The sequence below is a fragment of the Planococcus citri genome, chromosome 1, assembly GCF_950023065.1.
Source record: "Planococcus citri chromosome 1, ihPlaCitr1.1, whole genome shotgun sequence".
Classification (NCBI taxonomy): Eukaryota; Metazoa; Arthropoda; class Insecta; order Hemiptera; family Pseudococcidae; genus Planococcus; species Planococcus citri.
Window position 1 is genome coordinate 34,460,042 of NC_088677.1, and position 12,989 is coordinate 34,473,030.

The following is a 12,989-nucleotide window of genomic DNA, read 5'->3' on the forward strand; positions in this document are numbered from 1 at the left end:
GCTAAAATTGTCAACTCGAATTGTCTCAGTGATAATATTCCTGATACCTATATCGAAGCTATCGAATCGAAATACGCATCCGATTGGATCAACGCCATGACAAACGAATTTATTTCTCTCGAAGAAAACGATACTTTTGACGTAGTAGATCGCGTACCTGGCATGAAGATAATCACAACGAAATGGGTCTATACGGTCAAATTAACTCAAGATGGTGAATATGCAAAAGCTCGGCTTGTTGCTAGGGGTTTCCAAGATGGTAATTTCGAAGATTTACAGACGTACTCACCTGTAATCAACCCCACGGTATTTCGTTGGATCATATTAACTGCAAATCGTTTGAATCTAGATATCATTCTAGCCGATGTTGTTACTGCGTTTTTATACGGTGTAATCAAACGTGACGTGTATATTGAGATCCCTGATGGTCTTAAATATGATCGAAAACGGAAAGTTTTGAAGCTAAACAAATCGATTTACGGATTGCCAACTTCATCCAGAACTTGGTTTGATGATTTACGCGAAAAAATCAAACAAATGGGATTTTCAACGTTCGAGCCTGATCAATGTGTCTTTTATAAACGAGTCGGAGAAACAATAGCTATTCTTGCAATCTACGTTGATGATTTGATTTTCGTCTCAAACTATAGTGTATGGATTGAAGAAACGTTGAATTCGTTGAAGCAACATTTCAAGATGAAAATTAAGATAAATGAGCCGGATGTTTTTCTTGGAGTTCAAATTAATCGCGAACGTGAAAATGGAAAAATTTTCTTGAACCAGTCTCGATATATCAAGAAAATAATCGATTGTTTCGGTATGAGCGATGCTCACGGACAGACGATGCCAATGGAAACCAGCCTGAAAATTCAAAAATCGAAAGAGAAAAATGAAATTCCTGAACTGAGGAGCATAATCGGCGCTTGCAACTTTGTAGCACGAAATACAAGGCCGGATATTAATTATGCTACAAACTACATTAGTCGATTTCAAAATGTAGCAACTCCGGAAATATTGGCATACGCGAAACGAATTATCCGATATCTCATTGGTTCTCAAGATGCTGGCCTTATGTACGAGTCAACTGGTAATCGCGCCGTCACCGCATTCGTCGACGCATCTTTTGCCAACGTAAACGATGATGAAATGAAGTCAACAACTGGTTATTTGATTTACCAATACGGCGATTTAATTGCTTGGTCTTCAAAAAAAAACAGAATCGAACAACAACGTCAACGGCAGCTGCAGAATATTCGGCGTTGAACGACGCAGCTAAAGAAATCAGCTTTATTCGATCCCTCAACGAAGTAATTCTGGGAATTACAGAAACGGCAATCATCTACGAAGATAATACGTCGGCGAGGCAGATCGCAAAAGGGACCGAATCTACGGAGAGCCGATTCCTGTTGACGAAAGAATACTTGATCCGCCAAATGGTTCGAGAAAAAGAGATAAAAATCGAAAAAATCTCCGGCGATTTTCAACTGGCAGACTTACTGACCAAGTCAACAGATGTAACAACCTTCAACAGATTGGTTGATTATCTTATTTATCGAAAATTTGAGTAATTATTGTATCTTATTCTATTCGTAATCGTATCATTTTATTGTGTAATTTTTATTGATTTTTTTTGAAGTTTTTTTTATTTGTTTTAAATTAATTTATCGAATTCGAATCTCATGGCTAATCAAAGGGGGGAATGTTGGTCTGTGGTTTGATTATATATTCGATTCTCATCGTATACTTTTACTCTGTGCTTTTTATGCCGTTAATGGTTTTAATTACTTTTCGTAATTATGTTTTTATATAATTAAATATGATGGAAAATGACGAGTTTCGTGTTTATTAATTCAATATAAACGTCTGAACGATTACAACGTTTGATTTGAGAACACTGCAAAAAACACGTATACAAGCGGAAAATGCGTAGGAATAAAAATATTGCAACTTTTTATTTTATCACTCTTGAGTAGACATATTTTTTGAAATTTATGGAGTAATTTATGAACTTGAGAATTCAAGGTTGTTGAAATATTTTCAATTTGTAATTGCTCATTTGGTGCTCAATAATTGAAATCAGAATAATGGCTCAACCTCAATATCCGAATGCTGCGCCTAATAGGGATTTCTTATGGAGTGTGTTTCAGGGGTAAGTATTTCACTTTTCCAACTTCGATGAATCATTAAATTGTTACTATACTTGCTGAATTATTGGTACTTTCGTCTTTTGCTGTAGAGTTGATAAAGACAGAAGTGGTTACATCAGTGCTAATGAATTACAAACAGCTTTATCTAATGGTACATGGACTCCTTTCAATCCTGAAACTGTGAGACTAATGATAGGTATTCGAAAATACACACATTTCTGAATCGTTTTTTGTAATCTGGTTTAAGCATACGCAGACCTAACCTCTTTATTGTTGTATGCTTTCGATGAGAATATTATAATTTTCTGAATAGGTATGTTCGATAAACAAAATCGTGGTACTATATCTTTTGATGATTTTGGAGCGTTGTGGAAGTACGTAACAGACTGGCAAGCCACTTTCAAATCATTCGATCGAGACAATTCTGGTAATATAGATAAAGGAGAATTACACACAGCTCTCAAAACTTTTGGCTACAATTTATCTGATGGAACCGTTGAAACCATTGTAAGAAAGTTCGATAGGCATGGAAAAGCAACCATTTTATTTGACGATTTTATTCAATGCTGTATCCTGTTGACTGTAAGAAATATTTCAATATGCTTTACTTGATTCTATTGAAAAAGCTCATGTACTTGAATTACTCAACGTATCTGTATTCTATACCAACGTTCTATTTTTTTTCAGACATTAACGAATGCATTCCGCCAATTCGACACTGATCAAGACGGTGTTATTACGATTCATTATGAACAGTTTTTAACTTTGGTTTTCAGCATAAAGAACTGATCAGTTGAGAACGTTTTGAAATTACTCAACCCATTCAATCATGTTTACTTTTATACTCAGCATTATTTATGAAGCGTGGCGAGTTTGATTCATTATTATAATTATTTTTATAATTTTATAAAAAGTGTATTTTTATCCTATTACCTCAGTTTATAAAATTTTGACGATTACCACAAATTCAAGTATGGGAAAATTTGGTACTTGCTGTAATTTATGGGAAGAATCTCGTTTACGACAAGATTACCATTTACGTAAGTATGGTGTTTTTAAAGTTCAAAATTTCTAAACCAAAAGTTTACTTATGTATACCAAATTACGAGGATATTTTATTGTATAAATAAATTTCTTCCGTCATTATTATGCTAATTATAAATAAACGCGTAATAACTTTGCACTTTCTTTTATCGAGAAGTCTATGCTCAGTTTATTTATGTTCATGCACTTACTACCTACATCACACCGAAAAAGGAAAAAAAAACTAAAGAAACCGAAAGAAGTGCTGTTCTTTATTGATAAATCATTTTGATAACAGATTAAATAAAATTAAAAATGAATGAAAAAAAAATTAACTGACATTTATTTTCATTGACATGGCGAATTTAATACAAAATATACTTGACATTAACTAATGACGCTGTGTACGTGTGGGTGATTGATAAGTGTATTAAACCACCTGAAAACATGGATATATTTATTTTTGAGACTTTTCAATTTCGTGCTTATAGGATATAAAGCGGTACAGAGTGATACATCGGCCAAACTTATTCTATCACCCACTAAAAACGTCTTATCTTTCAACGTATCGTTCAAATATTTGAAAATAGGTTGTAAAAGTTCTTCAGATGACTTCCCCTTTTTCAAAGTCGTATTAACGACTGGCCAAACTGTGCTGTCAGAATAATTCAACCACTCTATTACTTTAGCAGAATTGAAAGAAACATTGCCCGGAGCCTTTAGATTAACATTGGCAACGTAATACGACGATCCGTTTCCAAAAAATTCCAGCTCATCATCACCAAAGACTTCGTCTCTAGCTGCGAATTTCTCGGCGATTTTATTCCTTGCATTTACAAGGTCGTTGTACGAATATAAACCTTGAGGTGCGCCATCCGAAGACGACGAAAGTGGAGTATTCTCTTTGGCAGTGGTTTTGAAATGCTCGCTAGCGTATTTCTTGGCTACTGAAATCGCTTCATCGATGGCGGCGTAATTGCTACCAGAAGCTTGACCGGACTGTTTTTTACCTCCGCCTTTTCCTTTGATTACAGGAATAACGGTCTTGATCCAATCGTCACCCGAAAGCCCGTTTTGAATTCCCACCTTTGAATGAACGTAAGTTAAGTAACGAAATTCAAGCGTTATAAGAAATCAAAGTTATAATATATGTACTCACCGGAGACACAGCGCAAAGACAACTTATTCTTCCACTAGTTTGATCAACAGTGAAAAACATAACGGATAAATCTTTGTTTAATTTCATGATATGTTTCAATGACATGTCCACAGCCTGTAATCATATTTGAAAAATTGATGCAATTTTCTAAAACGCTTGCTAATTCATTTCAGTATAAATCCAACAGTAGGTACCTTTGTATTAGCACCCGCTTGTAATTTTTCTACTAAGAAGAGTTCACCGTTAACTTGATTTAATAAATCGCTAGCCACTTGGACAATTTTGGCATTTTCAACGTTTTGAGCATTTTTTTCTTTCGTATCAACTTTTTTCTTCAATTCATTCAGTTTTTTCCGCAGTTCGTCCTGTCGACAGAAAATTAAAGTTTATGACTGTCAGAACTTGTACACCACGGAATTCGCATTAGGATTACCAGACAACAATTACCTTAGAACCAGTAGAAATCAAAGAATGGGAAACTTCATCATTTAATTCAACCCACTTCTTACTTAATGCTTTGGAATCGTTTGATTCTTTTTCTAATTTAATTAACTCTTCTAGTTGAGCTTTTAGCGCACCGGTTCTTCTTAAAGCCTAAAATAAAGATCACCAAATTTTAAAATTATGAGAAAAAAAGCATGATCTAAATTCTGAATTTTCGTACTTTTTCAGCATCAGGTCCGGTAATTGCAATAATACGTCTAATACCCTTGGAAATTGCTTCTTCACTAGTAATTAGAAATTCTTCAATGTGTCCACTACGATGCACATGGCTGTAAAATAAATTTAATGTCAAGAACAAAAAAAATCACTAAAAAAATAATTTACGTACGGTCCACTATGAATTAAATTATTTACGTACGTTCCACCACAAAATTCAACCGATGTCAAAAGTGAAGCTTTGCTTAAGGGATCATGTTCTAAATTTTCTACAGGTTCGCCGACTGATACGACGCGGACAGGATCTGGATAAGTTTCATCGAACATAGCTCTCAATCCACAAATTTTTTTCGCTTCTTCCAATTGACATAGTTTAGTATAAACAACGCCATTACGTTTTATAATATCTTGAACGATTTTCTCAGCTTTTCGAATTTGGTCAACAGTCATTGCAGCCTGAATCAAATTTTAAATTGAAATGAATCGTCTTTTGTTATTATTGTATCATTGAATACGTATTCTCAATTACCTTGCAAGAGAAATCAAATCGGAGTCTATCCGGAGCAACCAATGATCCTTTTTGTTGACTATCAGGACCCAAAACTTCACGTAGAGCATGATTTAAAATATGAGTTCCGGTGTGATTATTCATAATTAAACGACGTCTTTTCGTATCATAATTCAAAGCAACTTGACCACCGCGAGTAAAAACACCGGCAGTTATTTTACCAATATGCAGAATATATCCACCCTGTATTATTACTTTATCCACGATGAGCTCGGAATAAGTCTGTGAAAGAAAATTAGAAGCAATGTAAAATCAAAATAAATACGTAAGTTCCGATAAAAAAAAAAACGTACCTCACTTCCGTAAGTACCATTCGCTGTTATGAAACCTTGATCGTATATTTGACCACCTTGTTCTGCGTAGAAACAAGTTTTATCTAAAATTAAACAGCACTGTTCTCCTTCTTTCGCTTCTGACACAAATTTGTTTCCACATCGAATAGCTACCACTTTGGCCTCACATTTTTCAAATTCTGAAATCAAGTTTTATTAAATAAGACATTTTTTTTGGTAGGAAAATCAATTCAATTCTATTGAATAAATACCATAGGCTCCGTCTTTGGAATCCGTAGTTGCTTTGTAATTATATTTTGGAGAATCATCAGTCAAAGGTATATTATCTGATTTCAATTGTTCAATGGCATGAACATCTAACTTGCATTCGTCAACAACAGCATTACCTTTTCCTTGACTTAATTCCTGCAATTAATAACAATAACAAATATCGAACTCGAAATTTAAGAAAACAAACAAAAACAATTAAATCACACAAAGTACTTATACATACCAACGCTATTTTTCTAGCTTTCTCATAAGCTGCCATATCGATAGAGAATCCTTTTTCTTCGACCATCAGCTGGGTAAGATCAATTGGAAAACCGTACGTATCATACAGTTTCCACGCAATATCACCTAAAAAAAGATGGGCATTCAATGCAACGAATAGTAGGCGAATGATTTATCGAAAATTAATTACCAGGGAAAATTGAATTAACAGCAGGATCCATTTTTTCCATCGTTCGTTTTAGTAAATATTGCCCAGTTTTGAGGGTTTTTAGAAATTGAGCTTCTTCCTCGTTTATAACATCTTTAATCGTCTGTGGGTCTTTGCGAATCTAAAGAACGTTTTCTCTTTTAAAATCATAAATTCGCAAATCGCGGTTGAAAAATGTAATACAACTCTTACTTCGGGAAAAACATCTCCTAATATATCAACAACCGTATCGACTAAAGCAGCAAAGAAACCGGGCTCAGCGTTCAATTTTTCAGTAGAAAAACGTACAGCTCTACGTAATATTCGTCGCAAAACGTAACTGAAAAAATTAATGAATCAATACGAAGCTGAAAATAGAGAGCTAAAATTCAATAATTGCGCAATACATACCCTCGACCAGTGTTTTCAGGTCGACCACCATCAGACATTGCGATAGTTAACGTTCTTATATGATCGGCAATAACTCTGTAAGCCATATCTATCCCGTTAACGTCTTCGGCTCCAACTTTTCCTCCATATTTAACCTTTACGCCGCTGGTCTACAAAAACACAAGCACACGTATTCATGAGAAAATTAATTTTAAAAAAATTCTTTAATGTAAAATTTAGATAGGTACCTCAAAAATACGATCAAAAATTGGTGTAAATAAATCAGTATCGTAATTTGAACGCTTATTTTGTATGACCGAAACTAATCGTTCGAAACCTAAACCGCAATCAATGTGTTTCTTGGGCAAAAATTTCAATTCTCCGCTTGATTCTCTAAAAATAAATTAATCATTTAGTTAACACCTAAGAAGAATCAATTTCTACAAATCACGAAACATACCTATTATACTGAATAAACACTAAATTCCAGACTTCCAAGACGTCCGGATCATCTTGATTAACTAATTCTGGAACTTTCCTGTTGCCAATTCTATCGAAATGGATTTCAGAACAAGGACCACAGGGACCAGTTTCTCCCATTTCCCAAAAATTATCTTTCATACTTCCGGGTATAATACGAGATTCTTCTAATCTGAAATAAATTCAACAAAATTACTCACTGTTGAGCAGTGTTGACAATGAAATTCAAATGGAAACTGTTTACTATGGTCGATACATACCCCAAATCTAGCCAAATTTGTTTGCATTCTAAATCTGGGTCTAAGCCGGCTTCTTTATTTCCTCCAAAGTATGTAACGTATAATTGGTCTTTAGGCAACTGGAATACTCTTGTTAACAAATCCCAAGCCCAGGTACATATTTCTTTCTAAATACATACAATAAACGATCACATTATTGCATAATAACAATATGAATGATGCAACAAGAGATAACGAAAACTGAAGAACGTACTTTGAAATAATCTCCGAAACCCCAGTTACCCAACATTTCGAAAAACGTGTGATGATAAACATCTTTGCCAACGTCGTCCAAATCGTTGTGTTTTCCTCCAGCTCGTATGCATTTTTGTGTATTCACAGCACGTGTTAACCGGCTCAAATTGCTGTTCGGATCAACTGTACCCAAAAATATGGGTTTAAACTGGAAAGCAAAACACATAAGATGTTTTAATTACGTTGCTAGACAATTATTATCAAGACAAATTATTGATCATGTTTGAAAAGACGAAACGTAGTGTCAAGTTCTCAATTTACCTGATTCATTCCAGCATTTGCGAAAAGTAACGTCGGATCTTCATGAGGAATAACTGACGAAGAATGAACGTATTCATGCTTCTTTTCTTCTACAAAATACTTGATGAAAGTATCTCGAATCTCTTTGGAAGTGAGGGCTGAATTCATCTTGATTTTGGTAATTAATACTGCATAGGTGTAAAGAATACGTAGCACCTTTCTCATCTACATGTACGAAAGTGAATGTGTGATAAAAAATGCAGTTCAAAGTTCAACCTCTTCTCACCTCACCTCACCTCTTCGTGGCGGTTTATTGGATTTCGACGTTCGACCTTTGTTGCTCAAAGTTTGAAATCGCCAATCACAATAGAGCGACGTTGCTGAAATATGCATGAACCGTTCGGGTTCGGTGAATTGGCAACGTTTTGTGATTGTTTTTGAATGGAATTTCCGTCTCGGTCTATGTGATAAGAAAATTAATTTTTCTAAAAGTTGTGGTAAAATAAAATGTAATAGGGTTGTGAATTTAGAATAAACTGTATGATTCATTTTACAATGTGTTCCTACTTACTTAAAGCTTACACTACTACTAGTCTGCTAGCTCATTTTTCTTGGTAGTTTCAACTCGCGATAACACGTCGTGAAATTTGGTGGTCCTGTTCTGTGTTAAATTTTCAGTGATAATGAGCACTAGAATTTTGCGTTAGTATCTAATCTCATCTCAAACTTTTACGATCTGATCAGATTATTTCGTAACATTCAACCATGGATTACGCCGAAGATGCTATTAAAGCATCTACTAGAGCTGTGGAGTGTGACACGAAAGGTGAATACAGGCTAGCTGTTTACTATTATAAGCAAGCCATGAAGCTTTTGGAATTGGCTTACAAAGAAGAACCGGATCATCCTGATGCAGTAACTTGGTGTAAAAAAACTCACGAATATGCAGACCGTTCACATTTTCTACAGTATCAAAGTTAGCATCTGTTGTTTTCCGTCTGAGAGTACATATGTACTTTGTTCGTCATCTTATGTTGTTAATTTTAGTTGATTCTGAGATCATCAAACGTAGTAAAAGTGTAGAAGAGTCCAAGAATTTGATTCAATTGAAGCAGTGTCATTTTTTATTGAAACAAGCGTTGGATGCTGATGAATCTGGGCTGAAAGAATCGGCGCTTGAATTGTACACTAGAGCTGTTGATTTGGCCATCAGTACGGTGAGCCATATTAATTACACGTCATATAGCATAATTATGAAATTTTTTCAGCTTTTTAATTGTTTTTTTTCCTTTAGAAAAAGGAAATCGATGATCAAGAAATGGTAACTAAGTTGAAGAAAATTGCTTGCCAAGCTTTAGAAAGAGCAGAACAGTTGAAAGAAGAAGTTAAGAAAGTTACAGTCGTCCCTCAAAATAGGGAACCTTCTACCCCCAGTAATTGAATTGAATATCATTATTGTTTGATACACTATTTCTACCTATCGACGTCGATGTATTCAATTTTTCATTTTCAATCTCAGAATCAGAAAAAGTCAGCCACTCCGTTTTACATCGAGGAAACAGTGTTCAACTCAAAGTATCTGGTAATGATACTTACTCCGAAGAAGAGAAAAGAGTTTTGCTGGCAACTTCAAGAATCAACAGACACGAATTTGTTCCTTTCATGACTATAGATTTGGACGAGAGGTAGATTCATAATATGCTGAATAAAACAGCAGATATAATTATTGATTTTTCACTACAATATGCATGACTTTTGATTTCGCAGATTTCAATATGCGATTCCTTTCACTGATAAAGATGGTTTATTAATTTTATCTCCAAATCAGAAGCAGCATTTCCAACGGTGGGCTCGACCTCATGAGTTTTGCGCCGATCCAAAAATGGTTGTGAATAAACATGTTAATTATCTAACTATCAAACAAACTGTTAGTACTCAGTCCACTATGTAAATTCGTTCTTTGATTTTTTTTTTTTCAATGAAGAATCTCATTTTTAATCTGTTTGAAATCCCTTAGATTGTTTCAGATTGCTCATTTGTAGCATCTCTTGCTGTGGCTGCTCAATACGAACAAAAATTTGATCGCAGAATCGTAACAAGTATTATTTTCCCTAAAAAAAGAACCTCCGAACCAGTATATAATCCTTTTGGTAAACAAAGAATAATTTTTTTTTTCATTTTTGAACTTATTAGTTTTAACGATGCTGAATATTTCCAGGTAAATATATGGTGAAATTTCATTTGAATGGGATTTCTCGTAAAGTGATAATCGATGATCAGTTACCATTGGGGAAACATAATGAACTGCTTTGTTCTTATTCGACGAATGATAACGAAATTTGGATATCTTTATTGGAGAAAGCTTACATGAAAGTTATGGGAGGATACAATTTTCCAGGTTCCAATAGTGTAAGTTAAGCGAAACGCTGTACTTTGTAATTTTAAAACAGAATATTTACATCGCGTGGGGATTTTTATACAGAATATAGATCTGCATGCGTTGACTGGGTGGATTCCTGAACGATGTGCGATTAGAACACAAGACCCTGATTTTAATTCCGAAGCGCTATTCAACATTTTACTTACGAGGTTGCACAAAGGCGATGTCTTGGTAACCGTTGCAACAGGTGAATTGTCACCAGCAGATGAAAATCGTACCGGACTTGTTCCTACGCACGCATACGCAGTTCTAGATGTTCGGAAAGTCAAGGTAATCCTAATTAATTGCGTTTTACAAAAAAAGTTGAAATTAATCGAAATTTTTGCACTTTTTTCTTTAGAATTATCGGCTGCTCAAACTGAAAAATCCTTGGTCCCATATTCGCTGGCGCGGTAATTTTTCCGAATTGGATTTATCGCATTGGACCGATGATCTCAAACAAGCTTTAGATTTTGATCCATATAGCGCTTCAACTTTTGACAATGGGATTTTCTGGATAGATTACGATTCCGTGCTGCGATTTTTTGACGTATTTTATATGAATTGGAATCCCGAATTGTTCAGCCATACATTTTGTATTCACCAGTTAGTAGTAAAATATGCCATATTATCTTTATCCATTCTCATTTTTCTTGTATTAACGTTTTTGTTTTGTTTTGTGTGTTTTTTTTTTTTGATGATTAGATCTTGGTCAGCTGGACGTGGACCAGTTAAAGATAACTATAACATCAGTGAAAATCCTCAGTTCCTTTTAGACGTTCAAAATGCCAAATCAGGAGCTGTTTGGATATTATTAACGAGACATATCACTGAACTGGAAGATTTCAAAGATAACAGAGAATACATTACCGTAATGGTGTATAAAAATGATGGGAAAAAAGTATATTATCCAAGTGAGTGTTGAAATTTGAATAATTACATCGTGTGTATGCATTTCTACTAAGTTTTTTATAATTTTATCAGATGATCCAGAACCATTCATTACTGGAATAAGAATCAACAGTCCGCATTATCTCTGTAAGATAGTACTCGGTGAAAATAGTCCTAGATTCTTCACTTTGGTGGTTTCACAATACGAAAAAATGAACACCATCTATTATACTCTTCGTGTTTATTCAACTTGCCCTTTTGTACTTGATAAATTTCCAAATTATTATAAATATGAACAAAAAGTACGTATTTTTTAAGATAAAAAATTATTTCAATTTATTTACAGTATCGTGCAAATTAATGTAGACGGTAGTAATATCGCGAAATTACTCTGTTTTTCAAAACCTAGCTACTTACAACAATATCGCTTACAATTTTGAAAAAAAAAATGAATTACACATATGAAAGAAATTGTAAAGAATTGAGTTGTCTACAATTTCTTTGAGCTTTTGTGAGTGTGTATTTGGAAAAAAAATTTGGTTCTAACACCTGAAAATTTTCTTTACGGCTGGGCTTTCACCCACAATAATTTTTTCGATTTTGCTATCGTCTATATCAATTTGCACGGTACTGTACATTGAACAAAATTCAAGATATTTGATTTTTTCAGATAAAAGACGGCCAATGGGCAGGAATATCGGCTGGTGGATGTAGAAATCATCCTGCGACATACGATAACAATCCCATCTACCAAGTGGATTTGAGTTCTAATCACGATAATAATTATCTCATATTCGATTTGAAGGGACCAAAACAATATCAGCTTGGTTTAGAGGTGTCAATCGTTAAACTATACGATGAAAACGCTACAGCGAAATTCAAACGGGTTTCATCCGGAGATTATAGGTAAGTAATGAATGAAATTTTAAATTATTTTGAAAAAAATTGCTCCTATATTGTTTCATTTATAATATTTTTACAGGCCTGGTTTCGTTGTACTCGAGGTGAAGGAAGCTCAACCTGGTCTATATAATGTAATTCCATCAACGTATCTGCCTCAACAAGAAGGACCATTCATATTAACTGTGAAGTCTTCTAGTCCTGTTACTATATCGAGGATGAAATAAAGAAATCTATTAGCTTAACGATCTCATTAACAAAAAAAAAAAAAAAAACTGCATTAATATTATGTATTTTCAAATATTGGTTCTGGTCGTGATTATCTGTATTTTTGAAATGGTAATTTTTTAAACTTTATTCTTAAATGCGTTTTTTCAAGCTCTTATTACATAGTTACCAAGTACCTAATATTTATTATTAGTAATTTTAATAACACCATCAAGTCATTGTCATTTGTATTATCGTTAATTTCCTACCAATACTTTGGCCTTTCAGTTTTATATGCTTATGTACTACTTTGTAACTTTGTTGGAGTATTTTTCCTAATTTTTATAAAATCATTAAAAATTGAATTCAGTATTGCAACACTTTGCTTTTATTTAAATTG

The 12,989-nt window shown here is 34.1% G+C and overlaps 3 protein-coding genes across 3 annotated transcripts; 2 read left to right on the forward strand and 1 right to left on the reverse strand.

Moving 5' to 3' along the window:
- The first annotated feature begins 1,916 nt into the window (after positions 1–1,916).
- LOC135831587 (programmed cell death protein 6-like) lies at positions 1,917–3,347 on the forward strand. Its single transcript, XM_065344186.1, has 4 exons — positions 1,917–2,149; positions 2,237–2,343; positions 2,461–2,729; positions 2,835–3,347. The coding sequence occupies exons 1-4, from the start codon at positions 2,085–2,087 to the stop codon at positions 2,934–2,936; spliced, it is 543 nt and encodes a 180-aa protein (XP_065200258.1). The 5' UTR covers positions 1,917–2,084; the 3' UTR covers positions 2,937–3,347.
- Positions 3,348–3,420: 73 nt separating this feature from the next.
- On the reverse strand, positions 3,421–8,606 carry AlaRS (alanine--tRNA ligase, cytoplasmic). Its single transcript, XM_065344180.1, has 19 exons — positions 8,469–8,606; positions 8,194–8,397; positions 7,892–8,080; positions 7,660–7,805; positions 7,380–7,571; positions 7,168–7,312; positions 6,941–7,089; positions 6,743–6,869; positions 6,533–6,671; positions 6,344–6,468; positions 6,102–6,255; positions 5,851–6,029; positions 5,519–5,779; positions 5,192–5,445; positions 4,994–5,102; positions 4,777–4,923; positions 4,524–4,694; positions 4,330–4,443; positions 3,421–4,256 (listed from the first exon to the last, which is right to left on the reverse strand). Exons 2-19 carry the CDS (start codon positions 8,395–8,397, stop codon positions 3,558–3,560), a joined length of 3,504 nt encoding a protein of 1,167 aa, XP_065200252.1. The 5' UTR covers positions 8,469–8,606; the 3' UTR covers positions 3,421–3,557.
- A 331-nt stretch (positions 8,607–8,937) lies between these two features.
- LOC135831585 (calpain-7-like) lies at positions 8,938–12,683 on the forward strand. Its single transcript, XM_065344184.1, has 13 exons — positions 8,938–9,148; positions 9,220–9,389; positions 9,467–9,605; positions 9,692–9,857; positions 9,940–10,099; positions 10,190–10,322; positions 10,391–10,581; positions 10,655–10,882; positions 10,953–11,197; positions 11,297–11,505; positions 11,576–11,784; positions 12,153–12,388; positions 12,465–12,683. The coding sequence occupies exons 1-13, from the start codon at positions 8,938–8,940 to the stop codon at positions 12,607–12,609; spliced, it is 2,442 nt and encodes an 813-aa protein (XP_065200256.1). The 3' UTR covers positions 12,610–12,683.
- Positions 12,684–12,989: the final 306 nt, after the last annotated feature.